Source organism: Numenius arquata, chromosome 11 (assembly GCF_964106895.1).
Source record: "Numenius arquata chromosome 11, bNumArq3.hap1.1, whole genome shotgun sequence".
NCBI classification, from domain to species: Eukaryota; Metazoa; Chordata; class Aves; order Charadriiformes; family Scolopacidae; genus Numenius; species Numenius arquata.
In genome coordinates, this window is record NC_133586.1 from 11,498,817 (window position 1) to 11,519,800 (window position 20,984).

Sequence of the window (20,984 nt, forward strand, 5' to 3'; positions counted from 1 at the left end):
CATTCAAGCCTCTGACATCTAAGAACAAAACAGACCAAAGAAGGAAGACTTGCCAGCATTTTATGGATATGTGACAGAGAAAGCTCCTTAATAAAGGAAGCCTTCTAATTAGTGCTTGTTTTGAAACACATTAAGTTATATTCCAGCTAGCTAATTCTGCATAACGAGTTGTTGACATACTACATCAGGATAAGCAACTTTTTTCTAAAAACTTTGGGAAAATTTGTAAATGGATACAGCATGAAAAACACATTTCAGTTGGGGAAAAAAAAAAAACCAGTAACAAAAGTAGTACTTACCATTTTTCCAATCATCATAACATAAGGGCCAGCCTGTTGATTTACAGCCAGAAAGTCCAGTAATCGCACATACCAAAAAATTATGTTGAGACAGTATGTTATTCTTCCAGCAACAAAGACATAATTTTCTCTGTAAGTGTTTTCACCAAAATTTCCCTTTGCTCCAAATCTTAACGCAAACCCGATGAAGAAAGTGACAATGGCAATTGTGTCACTGATATTGAAGTAATCACTGAACCACACTTTAATCTTCTGATTAATCTTCCCAGCCTCTGACATAAAAATCTGCAATAAAAATAGAAGTCAGATCTGCTCACGTTCATTGCACATGGACCAACACTGGAAATATATGAATCAGTAACACTTTTATACTTGCAACAAATAAAATATCTATTCAAATGAATAACTGTTTTACCCTGGGGAATCAAAACCAGTGTTTAACTGTGTCAGCTTCACGACAAGAAGGTATGTTTCCTCCTGTTCGACCAATTTATGAAGGAATTTTGGTTTCAGGTTTGTTTTGGTGGTGCTTTTTCCTTTTGAGGCAGTTACTGTTAGAAAAATGAGCCCTACTTTCCGTCCATTCAGTTAGGCCTGAGGTACAAGGTTAATGAACTTTCCCTCTCTCATTTAAAAATGCTTATAGAACTTCTCAGAAATCTTTTGGTGACCAGCAACGTTGTAGTTGTGATGGCTATCCTGTTGCAATAAAGCTTTTTTAGCTTTTTTTGTCATCTTGTTCATAGCATAGTGGTAGAGTCTGACTGACATTAATAAATAAATACACATTTCACCCCACATAAAAGTAAGGTTGTTTATTCCATTACAACCTGTAGACAGTGAGTCGCAGATACCAAAAAAAAAAAAAAAAAGAAAAAAAAAAAGGGACCAGGATGTCAGTGCCAGTTCCTTGAAATTTGGGAGGAAAAAACCCACCTCCTTTTAATAAACCTCCATCTCTTCCGCATTGGAAACAGAAGCGCAGGCTTAGGCCAAGCAGTAGGCCGAGAACACTGGTACTGAAACTAGCAGCCTATACTAAAGTTTAAGATAGAGGTATTATATCATGTGCTCTGATGCTTGAAGTTTCTTCAGTTCTCTTGTTTATAAACACAGCTTAAAGCATACTGGTTTAACTGACAAAGAAAACTAAAATCACAAGATTGTTACAGACATACCTCACGAATTTTCTCAATTGCTGATGTGAAAATGTAAGCAATAACAATCCACTCTTGAACAGATGGTAATTCTTCCATTTTTACAAGAACCACAAATGTGTAGAGCATGAGGAATCCTAAATACGCCAACTAAAAAAAGCAATGGAAATTATACATATAATTACTGACGGGTTCTTTATAGATGTGCATACAATCTTTTGATGTGGTATACAATAAATGGTTCAAGTAGAATTACAGTACTATATTTACCTCTTTAAGCAGACAAGTTATTACTTCTAAGGGGATACAAACATTTTCTTCTTAGAAAAGGAAAAATGGCTGTAATAAGCTATTATTATTAGCAAAGCTTTGTTCTTACTACAGCTATTTTTCCTTTAATACAAATTTTCAAGTTTCTATTACAGTAATTTAAACAAAGCTGTGCATAAAAAGTTTAGCCTAATAGATGATTACAGAATTCGTGCTAGCAACTCATGAAATTAATTACTCAGGCCAGAATAAAAATGTTCATGCTAATTACTCCTAGCTCAAAAAAAAAAAAAAAGAAAAAAAGAAAGTATTTCTCAAAAACAATATAATGAGCTTAAAAAACCCCTAAACCATGGAGCACTGCATGTGCATATGCAGTTTTTCAAAATCAAGTACTTCACATTTCCAGCTTAGCAAGGTAAGGGGTTTTTGTTTGTTTTTTAAAAAGTGCTTAAACTTTGATTCAGGTCACAGAGCTACATGTTGGGAAAAGAACCCAAAAATTTGCATTAAATTTCCAAATAAAACACACATTACACAGAAAAAAACTCACCGTATTAAACCAAAACTTCACAATTGGTGCATGGTAAAATGCGTAAAATTTCTGTGTGATTGGAAGTCTTTTAGGTTTTGCTGGAGTCTCCATATCATGCTTTTCTGAAGCACTGTCCAAGATCCTTACTTCTTTAAACACCTCCTAAAGTGAAAGGACTGTTAACTTCACGTGCAGAAATACATGTTTTTAGACACTCATTTTAACTCTTGCTTTAATTTAAAAAGGTACAGGACAGTTAAAAATATTTAGTACCTCCCCCTGCCCCACATTACCATAGGTATTTCATCTGCTGCATTCTGGAAATTGTTTTCACTGTCATCCATTGCCATTTGATGTGCATCTTGAGATTGAGGAATATGTGACATTTCAGCCTTGGTCTTATATTCCAACAGCAATATAGCAGGAGGGAGTAAAATACTCAGTATCACCTGGAAAAGATGAAGACTAAGTGCAAATAGCTCACAGCTACATTGAAGTACCAGAATACATCAATCAACACACAGAATATCCTCTGAAAACATATTATCCAAATTCCACTTGCTTGTTATTGAGGAAAAAAAAATGTAGAAAATAATTAGTTGTTATTACTTACATACACACTTAAGAGGCTAAGATCACATACACAGAGTGTTCCTTGACTTCAAGATATAGGTAAAGGGAAGAATCAAAAAATTCCAAAACTGAAAGTCACTAGAAAGAATGTACTCCAAGCCTGAAGATCCAGAGACGTTCTGTTTACACTCTGTTCTTTAATCCACTCCCAGAAACTCTGGAACTGTGTACTGTCAAGGTGTACTTCAAAAGCATATACGAGTTGAGGTTGTGGCTTTGTTTTTTTGGGGGGTGGGGAGGCTAGGGGATGTTTTGTTTGTTTTGGGGATTTTTTCCAACTCATGATAGCAAAATGAGCTAAAGTATGGATAAAGAGAGTAAGTGAAAGCTATTGTCATTAGCCTGTTACAAAGCAAGCAAAGAAAGGGTTAATCAGTTATCAAAGAGGATTTTAGTAGGTCACAAGTTAAATGATGCTTGTAGGTATTTTGTAGGAAAGTTTTATTTCATTATATCCCTAGCAACAATCGCGTTTTGGTACACCATCTTGAAGAAACACGTAATTTTCGTTTAATTGATCTATATCACAAAGGGCATCATTAGAAAACTTATCCCCGATTGGTCTAGGCTTGTTTCATTTTCTGCCCTGCTTTTGCTCAGTTCTTCCTCCAAAATAGGATACACACAAAGCTTTTCTACATCATCTTACGTACTGCCTGTAAAAAGCCAAAATGCATGAAATTATATTCTTGCAGCAAGTTTTCTGTCTGTTAAGGGTTTTTACCACTATATTTTTAGTAGTAGATTAGTATTCACATTATCTCTTTAAGCCTCTGATGAAAGGCTACTTGCCTGGTTTTTGCCTTCTACATTTCTGTACCTTATTTGAAAAGATAATAGAGTGTCAAAAGAAGAGTTAACAATAAATACTTCCAGTTTTGTTTATGTTATAGGAGACTGTTTTACAGGATTTATTAACATAACTTATAGCTGTGAAAGCTTTATACTAAGAGCACTTAAACACAAGCTTTCCTTCCATTTAAACATAATTTCTGTTGATCCTTTTTACACCAAGGAACTGCGACAATGCTTACTTTGTACCATGAGTTCTTCCTCATGTTCAGCCTCCCCATCCACATATCTGATAACAGCATCTGTGTACAAGTATGTGCTACAAACGGACGAAGCCTTGACGACACCGCTAGCTTCAGACAAGTTGAGTTGCTCCAATTTTTAAGCTCATACGTTAGTAATTTCATTGCCATAGTTTCATCTTGTCGAAAGGACTGTTCTAACAGTTCAACTGCCAGTTGACCAAACTCACTAGAATGAAGAAAAACCAACAAAACAAAATTTAGTATCTATAGAAATGACCTTGAGTTTAGGTCAAATTTTCCAGTACAAATTCCCAGTAGCACAACTTGAAGGGACTTTATCTGTCCCTTCTCTACAGATACACTGTACAGTAATTTTTAACTAAAACATGTGAATCTGTGAACATATGTGGGCTACAAACAGCTGTTGAAACATGCAAGGAAATTACATGCAAGTAAATGGCATATTCAGTGTCATTTTAATTTAACTATAAATCACTACTTGTAACACTTCTCAAGAAAGAGCAATATCTAATATAAAACATCTACTAGAGTACTACTTAATCCTTTTTACAAAAAGGAATTGTCTTCAAGTGTGCCAATAGAATAGTTTGGGTTACGTTCATATATAGCCCACTACTTATATTGTACATTTCAAGAAAAGATCTTTAACTACATAAATGCAATTTACTTGGAATACTCTTTCAGTTCTTCTGAAGTATCATCAACAAGATCACTTTGTTTTGCTTCATATGCCATCGAACGATACACTTTGCAAGCAACTAAGGCTTTTGCCATGGACTCCTCCCCATGCTGCCAGAAAAAGAGGGCCATCTTCTGCCTCTTCATTAACACCGCCCAAAGTAGCAGCTCGTTGAGAGGATAAGCAAAACGTCTCGTCTCAGGATCATCTATGTCTACTATTTCATCTTTGGTTCTTTTCTTTTTTCCCTCTTCTGCACCAGTGTCAATCTTTAAAATAAAATCAGAAAGTTACATTTTAAATCTCTAAACTTGGTCATTGCGTAACTTGAAATAAAATGCCAAGTGATCCAATATCAATTTATATGCAACTATAAAATGAAAAATTAATTTCCACCTGCTTTTCAAGTCTTCAGAACTTTTGTTCAAAAACTTCATTAGAGTCCAATTCATTTTAATGACTGTCAGACTGAATTACTTTGATTTATAGATCAAAAGAAAAGCAGTAACTAATATACCCACATATAAATGAGGAAATTCATCGAGACACATGGCCAAATCTTGCTCCGTCTACAAGGCCACTTGAGTCCGCCCCATTGCTAAAACTGTGCCAAAGATAAGCTTTTTGCACCACAACATATCAAAGCTTATCCAGAAGACTACTATACAGAAAGTTAAACACTATTTACAGAATCCTGTAAGCATGCCACACAGTTTATAAACACGTACCAAAGCAAGGCTGAAATTCCAACTTTACCAAAGTCAGTAAAACTGCTGCTACTCACACTTCAGTGGCAGCTGGATTTCAACCAGGTTCTCCACTCTCAACTATTTAAAAAAAAACCCTACCATGTTCCCCTCGCACACCTGTACCTTTGGTTTGTATGGCTGTGCTGTCTTGATGAAGTGATTATGGCGCATTTTTTCTTTCTTGTCTGCCCTGTTACCAAAAGACTCATGGCTTTTACACATCTGAGGAGTAGTATTTGAAGGATTTCGCCCAGATCGCTGTAACAAGAATAAGGGGGAAGGGGTTTGTTTTGTTCTCTTTACTCTTATCTACTACGCATTATAATTTCACCTGTTTATAACTAAATACTTAGGTAGCAATTAAACAGTTACTTTGCTACCAAAACAGTGATGAACTTATATAACAGCAACAACCAGAATTTTCACTGGGTATGTAACAAATTTTTTGTTTGTTTGGTTTGGTTTGTTTTTTTTAAGAAGTCATAAAGTAGGCAGTTACAGTTGTTGCTATACAAGAAACTAAGATATCTGCCTCCCCAAGCCATGGTGAATCTGCATGTTTAGCGCCCATTCTTCCCCTATACATGGGAATAACAGAGAAGGAATTTAGATATGCTAGAATAAGGAGCAGGAGAACAAAACCTTTTGTTTGTAGTCAATCCCAAAACAGCTACCAGCTGCCCTCATAGGCCTTACTACAGCCTTTAGAAGAACCAGTCCACTGACAAGAAGAACCAAACAATATGGATCCAATTTTCCTCCAAAACACATAGTTGTTTTTTTAATTGAGAATATATGAGTTAGCATGTCCTGTTATCCCACCGCCACATACCCGATTGTTCCCGCTGAGACTATTGTATATAGCTCTAAAGCGTTTTCTTGTATAGGTGCATCTATAGGTTCCTCCCATCAGATATTCAATAACCAGCCCCACATCAATCAGGTTGATTTTATATCCTGGAGGAAGATTTCCCTAGGAACACAAAAGGTATTTTAGTTTTTCAAATTATAATCCTAAACTTGCTTAGCAGGGTTTCTACATGTCACATCACAGTTCTAAATAAAAAACAAATTAAAACTTTCATGATTAAAAAACCCATCTACGTGGCTCAATATTTATCAGTTTCAAAAAAGACAAGGTTATAGCCTCTTTTCTGTATGATCTCCCCTAGCAGGGTAGATGCTTATTGTGTTGGGGGGTGTGCAAACTGGTTTTTGTCTGTTGTTTTAACGGCCGAAATTACTCCTAGCTGGGAGTATGAGCTTTCAATCCCACCAAAAGAATAACAGTCACAAGTAAGACAAAAAAGACAGCAACTCATTGGATTTAACTTCTTTCCGGCAGCAGGGCACTAAGCATACAACAGCAAGTATTGGAAACAAAGAATGACTGCAGAGGTAGCTTATTATTTACAATAAAACATAATTAATAAACTTAAGATTGACAGTCAAACATAAGAAGTCATCAAAAAACCTAACACTGCTAGTTTGACAGATTTTTACATTTACAGCATACCTGTTTGACATCCCGAACGAGATGAAAGAGTGTTGGGTTAGTTGGGCCTTGTTTCTTTATAAAAAGAGGGATAAAAAATTGGAATGAGAAATTAAAGTGCAATGACAACATGAGAAGATTACAGTAGAAGCCACTAGAAGTATTTTTGCATGTTGGCTCAAAAAAATCCCCAAAACCCTAGTTTTTAAACAAACAGTAGCCATCAAATAAATGCAAATATTTCCAACTACCATATTAGCTAGACTACTTCCTTTTTTGTTTCATTTATTTCTGTTTTAATTTGTGACATAATTAATATACCCAGCATTTGTACAAAAAGGAGAAACAACCAACCCAGAATGCCAACAGCAGCATTATGGGTTTTTTATAGTATTAAAATATAATATCATAGAGACAAGTTTTAACAAATAAACGTATTAATTTACTGGAACACACACAGACTGATATTCATGCTTATAGTACTGCAGGATCCATAGTAAAAGTTCCCTTACTTCTAAAATCTTTAGTCTGAACATTCCCTCTTTTACCAATTTACCAAAGTGGATTTTTCTTCCTTCTCTGATTTCTCACGAGTGCACGAACTGTCACACTTTCAGATATACGGCAACCCTCGCTCCCACACAGAACTCAATCAAAAGCACACCAAGTGTGTGTTAGCAACACCATAAAAGGTTAATAAAAAACAAAAAAAGGACAATAACACCTGATCGTGTGGACTCCTTTACAGAGCTTTGAGCTAAAGAATTCCTTCTTTTTTTCTTTTCTCTTTTTTTTTTTTTTGTCAAAAGCAGATAATGAGAACGTTAACGTAAACCTAATTGATATTTGTGTACTACTCACATTAGCTACCTTTTGGTGGAAGGCTTTTTTGTTTTGCCCCGTTAGATACTTAGTGCTATACAAAACCACTTTAAAATTCTTGAATCAACACCTACAGCAACAAAATTTTTCTAAGTAATATTTATAACTATTCAGGTTCACAAAATAAACTATTTTTTACAACTATGATGATACTATTTTTTACTATTTTACTATTTTTTACAACTATGATGATAATAGTAACTAATTCATCTTATGATCCCCTAACTATCTATAGACCTCATATTTCTCTCACAGGTTTCACCCATCTGATTTTCTCTTGTTTTCTTCCCCACTGTGGTTTACACATTTCATATGTTCCGCAACAAGGCTGCAATTTTCCCTTTAGTATCTATCCCCAACATCCGACACAGATGAACATCCTGCTGGCAAACTATTTCTGGTATCATTTCTGAAGAGCAAGAGAGCAGCTGCCGTGCTATAAAGTGGGCAGACAGCATGCACTTCTCAACTCTAACCTCACACCAGGAAGCCTTCTCTATTGACACCCCACGGCCTTCAGACTGGTGCACGTGACCTAGCATACAACATGCTGAGCGACTAAAAAGCCGTTCTAAAAGTAGCTTAAGAAGTAATCATCCACTTACTGTGTTGTAAAGTTCTTCCAGCCTGGGAATTGTAAGAAATTTGTGCATGCTTACTCCATTTTCAATCAGAAGTTTCACAAATGCAACTCTATCCATCACAAGGGCATCTAACATAGCCTGTTCCAGAGAGCCAACCTACAATAAATAAGTAACAAGGTAAAGCCTGGAGAGAACCAGTAAAATGGGGCATCACAAAAATAAGTGTACTTAGATCATATCTCAACCTCATTCACTTACAGGGCTGGGGAAACCTTATATGTCTACAAATACAAAGATGTCACCCTTGGTTCAGAAAATCCCCTGAACTCCACATAATTACAGAATGAGAGAATATTCTGAACACTTAATCAGCAAGTCTTATAAAAGTCCATAGGTCCTACTGACACAGTACATGGGACTAAATAGATACTTGGTTTAACACTGTTAAGCTGTTCTCTTAAGTTGATATTAGATGAAACACAAAGACATAAAACATTTAAAGGTCAATTTGCTTCAAAGACAAGTGCTCAGAACCATCATTGCTATCAACAAACCTTACATTATGCACTTTTGACTGCACACTCGTATACGATTGCGTTTTATTTTTACAGTAATACGGGGAAAAAAAGCAAGATCCACAATGTAGTTTTCAAACTAATTTGCAGGCTACAACAAACAGACATTTTGTCCTCCCCCTCAAAAGATACTGCAGTGCTGCCAACAGTAGTTAATACATGCATTTTACTAGACGCTTCTTAAGAACTTCCTATGACCATGCAACTTTAAGGAAGAAAGAACATCTGACTAACATGAATTCAGCTTCCACCTTTTGCAATGTCTTTTCTCCTCTAGTTATTAAGAATAGTTCGCACATTTTTAAAATTTTTGGACCGTTTTCAACTACACAATAACAAAACAGCTCTAAGACTATGCAGTACGCAAAAATTACTGTCCTCAAAATAATAGTGTCAGTATTCTACAGTCTCTACAAAAGTCAAAAGATTAATTCTTTACAGTAAGCTGAGTTGCTCTCTTAGAAAATATCATTCTGCTTAATCCAGACCATTACATACCAGCCATTGCTGCCCATAAACAAAAACATGATTTTTGGCTATGTCAACTCTATCCCACGCAAGTGTAAGAACAAGCTGGTCAAATGCAGATGCATTCGTGCCTTAAGAAGCAAAAACAATGAAAAAACATTTTAAATTAATTAAAATATAAGGTAATAAACATTCTTTCTTCTAAAAAAGTCAAATCAAGCAATCCACCAGTATATTTCATCATTTATGACACATTATGGTATATACAATGAGAAAACAGTATTATTTGCTAAAAAACTAAAGATTCCTACAGATTACAGTATTTTATAAATAATTCATCATATAAACACTAAACAACAATAGCTGAAGATTCCAAATGCTCTTAAAATTAAAAGTCTCACCTTTTAACAATGCTGTAAGTATTGCAACATCAATGTCCTGATGTTCGTCTGACCCAATATGAAAAACTGTAATCTGTCCAAAATGGTAAAACAGGGAAAACACATTTTAAAGTTATTTTCAGGCAAAGGTGATTGGCTCCAGTCTTTTATGTCAGAAATTGAAATATGTTAAAAAGTCACCTTATCTTTGATGCAACTTGGGCCTATGCTCAATTTAAATTTACCTTTACTGTGCACTCTGTATTGTTTTCCTGACTGGGTGCCACACAAGACAACGTTTTATGAGAAAAAGCATAGCAAAAACCCTTTACACTCTTCGATCCATTAAAACTTCTTTTCCCACTATGATTCCAATTCTTTATTGTCTGTAAACACCAGACAGTATTCTGTTTACCACTCCAGTTCATTCTAGATTATGAGATTAACCTGCCAGCAAACATTTTTAGCTGAATGTGACAATTTTAAACCTTAGAACAGCACAATATGATGTCCAAATGAGACACGAGTACCTGAACTCAGGCTACATATAAAGCTCTAGAAAGTGCTTTTGCGTTAAGCATACAATAGACCGTTGTTGGTACAGTCATAATTAAAAGACAAAAAAAAAAAAAATAGGCAAAATAAGTGCCAAGGTTTTCACAAGAAAAAAGGACAGCAACGCAAATACGAAGTACATGCACACCACAAACAAACCAAACAGGCTGGGAAACAACAGCAAACTCAGATTACCAGAAATAATCACAAGAAGTGAGAAGTCTCTCTTGGCCATGAGATTAAGTATATACAAAAACTGTATTTGATCATCTTCTCTAACTGGAAGATCCATTATGTTCAGGAAAGATCTCTGAATGACTCTTGATCATAAGCAATATTGAGATACAATTTAATATTATATCCACAAATGCATACACCTTGTATAAAAAGTTTTTATGGCAAGATCTACTTACAAGTTCTTTTTTTTTCATGCATTCCAGCAGTGTCTGAAACAAATGAACTGCTTCACTTTGACCAAAGTTAAATGTCTTTTTGATGGTTGAAATGATTTCAGGCTCAGCACCCTCAGGAACATTCCTGAAATTGAAACAAACAAACAGGAAAACACACTGGTATACATGAACAGTAAGAACAACAATGCATTTAATTAGTTTCAACATGTCCATTTAAAGTCCTGCTATCTATAAGCCTATTACTGTTCCAGTGGCAAAATCTTGGGTAACCTTTAGAAAGAAGTATAGGTTGCTTAATCTACAGCTTTCTACTACTGCCTCCTAGAAGTAACTCACTTTCTCTCCCTTTCCTTCCCATACCCAGTTCTGAGATACTCTCAACTAAAAGATTTTGACACAAAATACTACGTACTCACCCCTCTGAATAAGACCTGCTTCTGATCTTACTATGGACAAAGCTGTTTGGTTTACTGCTATGTTAGATCCCTGCCTCCTGGTTCTAAGGCAGTCCCTGCAACAAGGACCCAATATGTTTAAGGATATATGCATGTCTGATAATAAGAAATCACTAAGTATTGTGGAGCCCAAGCACATCCCCTTTACTATTTGAAACTACACTTAAAACAGAGAAGTGTTTTCTACACTAAACAGAACTATGTAGGAAGTTCAGTTTTAAGACTACTCAGAAGAAACAATATAGAAAACTCTTTCTGACCCCTTTATTAGGAAAGTTACAACAGCTAACTGCATGAAAATGTTTCCATTCAATGTAGTTAAGTGGTATTTTCGAGCAGTCTGGTAACATACTATTCTCTATGTTATTCTCACATCTCTGCAAGGTCTGGTTAGCTCTGACTTCTGCTCAGCAAAACTCTGTTGTGCACACTTAACAGTCACATTTACCACTTAAGCTAAGTGGCTAAGTTAAAATACGAAGTTGAAGCAGACAAGAGCATTTAAATTGAGAGTTGGGTCCTCTAGTTACAACAGCGTAACAAAATTACAGCACATAACCAAAGTTACACACGACAGTTTTCCATAATTTAGGGTATAGGTGTGTACACTTTTCCTATCCTTTTTGTAAGTATTGCTAAAGCAAGCATATGCTACAGAATTTGGTGCAACTGGTACAAGGTATGTGGGAGGAGCCTAGAAGTAGAAAGGAAGTCTTGGTCTTTAGCCAGAGCTATTACTGCAGCCAAGCTGGAAGGCTACATCACAGGCAAGATTACACTCTCTGCTTTTAGCCTTTGTCTTTCCATAGATAAAGCTCTTGCACAAATTCATTAAGGAATGGTCTCAAAACCCATCTATGTATGACTGATAGTTTGGCTGGCAGCGCCAGGACTTACCCTCCTTCCTCTGTTTGCTTGTGAACATACGCCAATATGTCAGCAGCTCTACCAGTTCCTTCACATACTACCACCGGCACAGGAGGACTTTCCTGAAGGAAGTCTAAAACTGTGAGTATGACATTGGGGCCACCTTCGAATACAAGTGCCACCACAGGCACGCCTTGGCCAATTCCTATAAAGTTGCAAATAAGTGATAAACAAAACAATGTTGTAAGTGCATAGGGAATGCTAAGATTGATTTTGCATATTTAATAAACCAAGCATGTTCCTTCTACTGAACAAATATTAAAATGCTGTCTGACATTTTAACTGCTGTTAATGCACAGTTTCAAGTACTGTTTATACTTTGGGCTGGAGGGAAAGCACTGCGAAGAAGCCAATAAATACAAGGGAATACAGTCTACAAAACGGAAGAGAGCCTTCACAGAAGGATTCCTGAACTAAGGTAGAAAAGTGATCATTTTTTCTTTAGGGAACTCCCCTTCTACCTTCCTCCCAAATTGTTTCCAAAGATGCCAAGATGTATAGAATTTGAACATAGTTACAAGGAAATTGTCTACTGACAGGGAGTATTGCAAAAGCATTCCTAGAAGAGAAAAAACACAGATGTGTTGCTCCATAATTGGGAAAACACCAAAAGAAGTCATAGCTTCTTTGCACAAACACAGATGAGGTTTTACAAACTCAATTGCCCTATTGTGAAACTGCAATTGATCAATCAGACCAGTAAGACCAGACAACAGACTAATAACTCAAGTGACATACATCTCCTTTGTCAAAGCAAAACTGACAACTTTATTCCAAAGAACTCTCCCCTCTGGTCCCCCAGAAACCCTAATTCTACCAGCAGTATCTAGGGTCCAAAGCAGCAGCTGAAATTTGCAAATTCATCATTCAGACTCGAAACAAACTAAAGACTAATTTTTCTGTTTTCTCATTTGTATGTTTGGTGCAAGTACCTTTTTCATTAAAGCATAGTAACATTCAGCCCTCAGGGATCAGAATTACTTACTTGCATGGATCCGTTGCAAATTAATAGTTTTTTCCAGTTCTCTTCGCAATTTAACTTCTGCTCCATACTTTCCAACTGTTCCATCATCCACCAGAATGAAATGGGAATGGAGGTTATTTAGGACGTTTAGTTTACTTAATGGGTTTAACAAGGTTTGATATGGAGCAACCACCTAAGTATAAGCACACAACAAAGTCTTTTACTTACACAGATTCGAATTTATTTCTGTAAAACTTAACTTTTTGTCTAGACATAAGAATCGGCGGTTCAACAAGAAGCAGTGACACATATAAGCGTGCCTTGGGGCAGGATACACCAACAGCTGTAGCTCTTAACTTTGTGCAGGAAAGCAGATAACTTTATGACAAAAGAATTCTGTTCTGAAAGATAATAGAGAAAAGATCCTTTTGAAAAAGTGTCTTTGGGGAAAACTTGTGACTGCTCAGGCGAACAAGTAGCATTAAAGACTCTGCATCAAAGTTTTTCAACTTATTGTCCTCTGTAAATGTGAATTCTCTGTAATACTTTAGCATTTTTTTAATCTGATTCAGTAATATCAGTAAGGGGGGGAGGGAAGGATTAAGTACGTGAGGACAAGCTCCTCCTCTAGTGCATTTGCAACTTGTTTACACTAATGATCTTGCATAAGTCACAGATGTTAATGTATCTTCGTATTAAAGCAAGTATTCCAGTGATGCAAAACAAGTGAAAAAACACGCTTGAGCAGATTTGTCAAAAAATAAGTCAAGTAAATCATTATTTCAATTAGGTAATTTATCCTTACATCTCTTCCAACAAGGTCATTTCTGTTTTCAATCACTCCCCATGGAGCAATCCCAATAGTGCAAATCTTTCGAGATGATCGGGAAGCATGTTCTCTTAGAGCATCCCCAACATGTTTTGCAACACCTGTTTGTGCACAAAAAGATTTTAATATCTTGAATGTCACATCTTACTAAGAAATACAACTGTTTTATTAGTTAACTGGGCTTTTAAGGATCTGGAAACTAATTTGACACAATGCCAAAGAAAAAGCACCATACTACATCTACCAGAAGGAAACGAAGTACTATGTATCAGTAATTCAACAAAATAAATATTAGCCTAGTAAGAACTAAAGAATTTCCAGTACGTTGCTGTACTTGTTTTAATCGCATTAAGTTTCTCCTCTTGCTGTTTCAAAAACAAAAAGCAAAAATGCAAAAAACAAACCCAATCGAAAACCAAACCAAAAAAGCCACAAAACCCCAAACCCCCCACCTTTGTGTTGTTTCTCTTTGCAAGATAAAACAGCAGCCCACTTCCAACTACACATTCAAAATGTATTCTTTAAATTTCATTTGACCAAACTCACTCAAATTTACTTTGCTTTAAGACGAAGTGATGCATCCATTAAATCTTTTGGCTCTTATAAACCACACTGCAGCTAACTGTGTACATTCGTTGGTACTTCCTTACCTGTGTTCACTCCTCCAGTTATAATCCAGGCTCCCGTTGTCACTGCAGCTTTAATAAGACCTTTGCCAAGCAACTGTTTGATGCGTGGGTGAAGTTCAAATTTCTGCATGCCCCCGTGTACAGATATAACAAGCTTTGGCAACTCCATCTGCCATTCTTTAAGCATAAGTTGCAGAATAGCTTCAGGCTTAGTGTCATATGACAATCGCACATACTGCAGGCACAAGAAGAGTGTTAAAAGGTTCTTAAAAGAAATCATCACAGAATCAATGAGTAAGAAGAATAACGAGGGTGTACTTCAGGATATATTACCCTATTCCTGGCTATGGAAAATGTAATTCACTTTCTCAAAACACGGCAGCTGCACTAAACGAACAAGCTTACCTTATGTCCTCCAGAATTAAGGACAAGACAGTTAACAATTTTGAAAGCAAGTTTTGGAAAGAGAACAACTATAGAAAGATTATGTTATTCCATCCTACTGGCACAGTGACTTAGAAAAATGAATCTTTATGAAAGTATTGGATAATCTCTAAATTAGATGAAATACAGAAATATTTACAAAAGTTCTGCCATCTACTGCGGAGAGGCTTGCATGTTTCTTCCAAAAAGTTTTACAGAAAGACAGTTACTTGCTTTTCTTTCCCTATTTCTGGTGGGAAGGAAAGTTACATTCTTTTAATAGAAAACCTCAAAACTAGCAGCTTTTTACCTTGCTATGCTTAACAGCATAAGATTAAGTAGATGGTTGATCAATTAAAAATACTGCTGCATCTTTAATATGAGTACTTCAATAAGCCCTCCATGAATCAAGTTCTTACTAAAAAACAATCACTATTCCAATAAACTGGTTTTTGCAACCCCACTAGCCCTCTGCAGAAGCCAGCACAGAAATGAGGACAGGCAGTTTGCTATTTCTGTACTCCTAGAAAAGGATTCACAGCAATTTTAAGCTATACTAAGCATACAAAGGAACACATACACTGCTATTACCAACATGAAAGAATTCTGCTAAGAGCCCTTCTCTCCACAGAGATGATCTCTCCAAGAGCACTGGACTCTCCCTGGGGCTCAGCTGGATTCATGAAGAACACAGCTCCCTCATTCAAGCACTCCAGCTTGGCCATAGGAGCCACACTGCATCAGAGCCCCTTAAAACTTACAACAGCATGAGCATTAAACCATTTCTACCACAACTAGAACTAGAACAACTACACAACCTTTACAAAATGGTTGCGGAGAATATGTCAGAATGTCCACTTTGCTAGTCTCTCCAGGACATGTACACTTGTGAATTAAGAGCTGGTATCCAAATTTTCAATTTATTGGTATTTATTATTTTTAACTAACATCTTCTCTCAAAAAACTTAGTTATTCTGGTCAGTGTGATTATGCTTTAAGTTTTGAACAAGTCTACTAAAGCAGCATATTCCACATCTGTCATAATTTTAAATGATTTTTCAGAGTTTGAAAATTATGACTAGAGATTTAAGATAGCAGATGCTACTTAACAAGTCCTATAAAAATTTAAAAGTAGTGAGTGAGCAAGCAGCATAGATGAGTAAGCTGTGTTTAATGAAGTCTGAAACAGAGACACTGAATTCTTAATGTAATGTTTTGCTGAAGTGATTGTGAATTCTTATCACCATTTGCAATTTGAAAGTAGGCCTGTACACGAACACAACTAATTCTGATAGATCTGAGCAACTTTTGTTATGAAAAATAAATTAAAATATGGAAATTAGGAAGAATTCAGATCACAATAAAAAAATACTACAATAGCAGAGGGCACTGGTTTGTCACAATATGGGTGACAATGTTTTCAGCCTTCACTTAAGCAGCCGTTATCTATACCAACACGTTTAGAGTTAAGAGAAAATGTCATACGTGCCTTAGCCCTGTAAGAATGAGAGCCACCTTGAAAGTTGATGACACCATAAGCATCAGTTGAGGTCTGTTCTGTATGTTTTTCCACTGACCATTCTTCTATTTCCTGATTATAGTTTTCACCCAGCTTCACATCGGAGTATTTCATAGCAAGACTTGCAGTGAAACAAGCATGTTGTCTGACCAAGCGGCCACAACAGCACCTGCACCCAACCATATCATTTAGAATACTTAAGTAAATACTGTTATTAGAAGACAAGAGAGAAGAACTTTTATCTTAAACAGAGATATGTCAGACTTAGAAAGCATATAAACCTATATAAACCTCTCTTCTAGAGCAAGCCTTGTTGCCATAAATATTTATAGCAATAACTAACTACAATACGTATTTATTATGCAAAATATTGAAGCTCATTGAGATAGAAGTTGGAGGCCAGAAGAAACTGAGTATTCAGGTCATAGAAAACTGATTCTTTGAGGCGAAATCATTTATATAACATTTCACTGAATTTTTTAGAGTTGGAAGGGACCATAAAGATCATCTAGTCCAACTCCCCTGCCGAAGCAGGATTGCCCAGAGCATGTCAGAGCATGTTACTCAGGACTGCATCCAGGCGGGTCTTGAAAATCTCCAAAGAAGGGGACTCCACAACCCCCCTGGGCAGCCTGTTCCAGGGCTCTGTCACCCTCACCGTAAAGAAGTTTCTTCTCATATTTGAGTGGAACCTCCTATGTTCCAGCTTGTGCCCGTTGCCCCTCGTCCTCTCACTGGCAACTACTGAAAAGAGTCTGGCTCCCTCCTCCTTCAACCCACCCTTCAGATACTTATAAGCATTGATAAGGTCTCCCCTCAGCCTTCTCTTCTCCAGGCTAAAGAGTCCCAGCTCTCTCAGCCTTTCTTCATAAGGGAGATGCTCCAATCCTTGAATCATCCTCGTTGCCCTTCGCTGGACTCTTTCCAGTAGTTCCCTATCCCTCTTGAATTGGGGAGCCCAGAACTGGATGCAGTATTCCAGTTGTGGCCTCACCAGTGCATCTGTGATCTACATACTGCAAACAGTTCTTTATTCGTTACTTATATTTGTTTTACATCTAACCTTTCACTGACTTGTCATTTGCAATATTGATCAAAACTTTTTAAACCCCTATTATGAAAGTGCTTGTTTAATGGAAAAAACTATTCATAAATATTGTAATTACAAAGAACTCTTACCTGACAAGCTGCTGACAAATCTGACATCCTGGAAGGCATCTATAAGAAATATTTAAATATATGAGTAAACTTCAATTTCAAGGGGGAGGTAGGGTGTGGGTTGGGGGAGGGAAAGACACACTCCACTCATGCTATTTCATGTCTGAAAAAAAGAGGTCTCCAGTAAACGGAAAACATGCTGCCCAAGTTTGCCCATTTTTAACATGGTAACTTACCTGTTTTATTTTACATGACTGTAGTATACTTGGCAAGTAAAAAAAAAAAACATGCAAAAGCTTCAGTCCTGAGACTTCAGTCAGTTTTTCAGGCTTTGAACCATGAACATCTGAAGCCCAGGAATATTTCAGACTGGATTATCTGCAGTACTCAAACTGAAACCTTTTGCTAGATGCTGAGGAGTTACTTACAGACCAGCATTTTCTTGGACTCATTCTAACTGTAGATTGTTGCATCTATCCTACAAATTCATACTTCTAATATACATTCAAGTTGCACTGCCTGTGTGGGAAGGTTATGTGATCATTTCTGAGCTGCATATACAGAAAAAGATATATTTGAACAAGCCTTATATAGTAGTGTCTTTACATAAATTTTATTATATAAATAGAATTCCTCATTTCTACCCTCTTCCATCTTGAACATTTTCTGTGTTTTCCTGCTAACAGCTTTCTTAAGATTTAAAGTTTGGTTTTCCATAATTTTCATAAGCAGCTGTTAACCAATTATGGTTAAGAGCTAGTATGCAAAAGCATACAAATACAGATGTTATACAATAGTCAAACTGTTTTCAGACTTTGAGCATAAGTAATTTCTTTATTTTGCCCTTTATAGAAGTTACACGCTGCTATTAATAATCTGTTTTTAATAATGAAATACAGCTTTAGATCTTCTCTAACAGTTATTAAAGTGTAATTATCTATAGTAAAAGTTACTGATCAACAAAACATACTGAATACTCCTGTCTACATTTGATTAATTTACGCATAATTCACAAATAACACTAAGGGATTCTTGCAAACTGCAAGGACAAAATCCGATGGGAAAGCTGTAAAGTCCATTGTATGCTACAAAAGGGTTAAACTAAAAGGGCAAGTGTTGAAGATCATTTTGTTCCTTGTGAAATGCTCTGGAAATTTTAACAGCTTCCTAATTACTTTGTTTGCATTTGCAATTTTTCCATGTGCTACAATGGTGGCTATAAATTCTAAAAGCTTCTCATGTCACATGGTTTAAAGGAAAGTGGTGAATTATTTACAATAACTTAAAAATTCTACAGCATTTACTTTGGTTTTAAGCAGAGAAAGAACAAAGTTCTTAAAATAAAAATAATATTCTGAAATAATAATACAAAAGAACAAGACAGATTTATAACTTTTTTCATGGAAAACACTGAAATAGAAGTTTTCTCAAGGCCAGAAAAAAAGGTTTCTCAGCTACTCTCAAATATATGATAGTAAACAATAGAAAATATTTTGGGGAGACAAAAATGCCTTAAAAATGTCAGTTTTGAATCTATTTTCATTTTTATTTTATCTGTGACAGATGTCATGACTACACACATCAAGTTCAATCATTGTAGGAATTCTTAAATTATACCTATAACACTTAGCGAAGATAATTCTACAAATTAGGTGTTAGAGGTATCACTAACTCACTTGATTTCACATCTCTAATTTAGCATGAGATAAAAGCAGCACATGAGATATGCAAAATATTCCTCATTAGTCTCAGCCTCCCCTCTAGAAACATATTTCCCCATTTTTCAGCCTCATTTTTTCCCTTACAGAACTTAAGGATGAAGAATTACTAGTTGCCACATTAAATCTTTCGATATCCCAATGGTTCTTATTTTATTTATCTTCCCTGGAAGCAAGTATTTCTTCAGCCTTTGTTTTGTAATTTTTTCCTGCCAACACGATTCTTGTTTTTCTTTATTCTTCTACGAGTTCTTCATTCCTTTTTCCTGCACTGTCAGGTTCATTTTTACACCTCACCCTACACTCACACTGCTGTTCTTTAAACTCCAATACAGTATACTTCTATGAAACCTTCTGACTTCAGAACTATGCCATCAAAAAAACAAACAAACCCCACCCTGTAGACACACCATAGACATCACTAGGAGGACTGGTAAGAAGAATGCAAAGGGAACAGGGCAACATTTATTAGCGATTTCTGCAATGTTAACTTTTTTTTTCAGAGGAAAAAAAAATAATTTTCAAGATAGACACCAAAAGTGACAATGCCCAGTCACAAAAAAGTTAACTAAAGCAGTATGTTATATAGACTGAGTAGTTTGTCCAATAATCTACTATACACTCTCTTTATAATACTGTCTTTTTTCATTTTAAAGAGCAGCAACGAGTTCTTGCATCATTTTTCATTTACCTGTGGGGGTCTTTTGAACTTGGTATAATATACACACACTCCCTCTTGGTGAAAGTATTTTCTATCCAGGATTTCTGGGACTGAAAAATAAAAATGTAACAGCATTATAAAATACAAATCAAACACCTTGGCAACAAAAAAATGCTTTTTAAGGAAATAAGAATTAGAACATGAGGGTTTGTTTGGTTTTTTTTAATTTAAAGATGAAGGCAAGTAGTGTCTAACAAAGAAGTCAGAACATCATTTGATGTTTTGCTGTCTCCCAAAAACCATATACGACCCTATAAAAGCATCTCACATCGCGTAAAATTTGAGATAACCAGAATCATTACATAACTTATTTTATACACAAATCTATTTAAATCCAAAGTAATATTTTCCAAAGTTAACATTTAAGTAGCAAAAATTTGCAATACGCAAGTAAAGATGTACTAAAAAACCCAAACATTTTCAAAGTATGCTGCCTTGCTAAGAAAAAAAAAAGTTTGGGTTTTTTTTTTAATTAACTGCACTACACTGAGATAACAGTAATTTCACCTATTTACCTCTTTAATAAAGTAAAATTTTCATCTTGAAATTGTGGATAAAGAAGTTTTCTAACAACACTGGTAATCTTTTCTAGTAGCAATAAATAGGTCATAACGTTTGTTCTTCATCAAGAAACTTTTCATTTCAATAAACAAATTTAACTAGCAACTCTAAGATGTGTTTTAAGCTTAAACTTGAAACATATTCTGAAATTAAGCATGTTTACTTCTTCAAATACTTACCTATTCTAATAGCTTGACATAATTTTATTTCAGATGCTATAAACCACCATGTAACAATATCTTACACGATAAACTCAGGATTACATGCTAAACAATATGCATAATGCCCAATGTCTAGTCACGTTTCAGCAACACATTGGGAAAGGAACTCGGAAATGATTTTTGGTAA

General features: G+C 35.7%; 1 protein-coding gene across 1 annotated transcript in view; it reads right to left on the bottom strand.

Moving 5' to 3' along the window:
• TRPM7 (transient receptor potential cation channel subfamily M member 7) overlaps positions 1 to 20,119 on the bottom strand; it is a 37,071-nt gene extending 16,952 nt beyond the window's left edge. Inside the window, exons 1-20 of the mRNA XM_074155647.1 lie at positions 20,046 to 20,119; positions 17,658 to 17,696; positions 16,449 to 16,647; positions 14,558 to 14,771; positions 13,884 to 14,008; positions 13,100 to 13,271; positions 12,085 to 12,259; positions 10,733 to 10,856; positions 9,786 to 9,858; positions 9,415 to 9,515; positions 8,363 to 8,497; positions 6,897 to 6,950; positions 6,213 to 6,353; positions 5,504 to 5,638; positions 4,620 to 4,900; positions 3,929 to 4,157; positions 2,555 to 2,710; positions 2,280 to 2,423; positions 1,478 to 1,606; positions 300 to 584 (exon numbers count right to left, since the gene is read on the bottom strand). Of these exons, the coding sequence (XP_074011748.1) occupies positions 300 to 584; positions 1,478 to 1,606; positions 2,280 to 2,423; positions 2,555 to 2,710; positions 3,929 to 4,157; positions 4,620 to 4,900; positions 5,504 to 5,638; positions 6,213 to 6,353; positions 6,897 to 6,950; positions 8,363 to 8,497; positions 9,415 to 9,515; positions 9,786 to 9,858; positions 10,733 to 10,856; positions 12,085 to 12,259; positions 13,100 to 13,271; positions 13,884 to 14,008; positions 14,558 to 14,771; positions 16,449 to 16,592 (2,817 nt within the window). The 5' untranslated portion in view covers positions 16,593 to 16,647; positions 17,658 to 17,696; positions 20,046 to 20,119. The remainder of the gene's footprint in view (positions 1 to 299; positions 585 to 1,477; positions 1,607 to 2,279; positions 2,424 to 2,554; positions 2,711 to 3,928; positions 4,158 to 4,619; positions 4,901 to 5,503; positions 5,639 to 6,212; positions 6,354 to 6,896; positions 6,951 to 8,362; positions 8,498 to 9,414; positions 9,516 to 9,785; positions 9,859 to 10,732; positions 10,857 to 12,084; positions 12,260 to 13,099; positions 13,272 to 13,883; positions 14,009 to 14,557; positions 14,772 to 16,448; positions 16,648 to 17,657; positions 17,697 to 20,045) is intronic.
• Between the last annotated feature and the right edge of the window lie 865 nt (positions 20,120 to 20,984).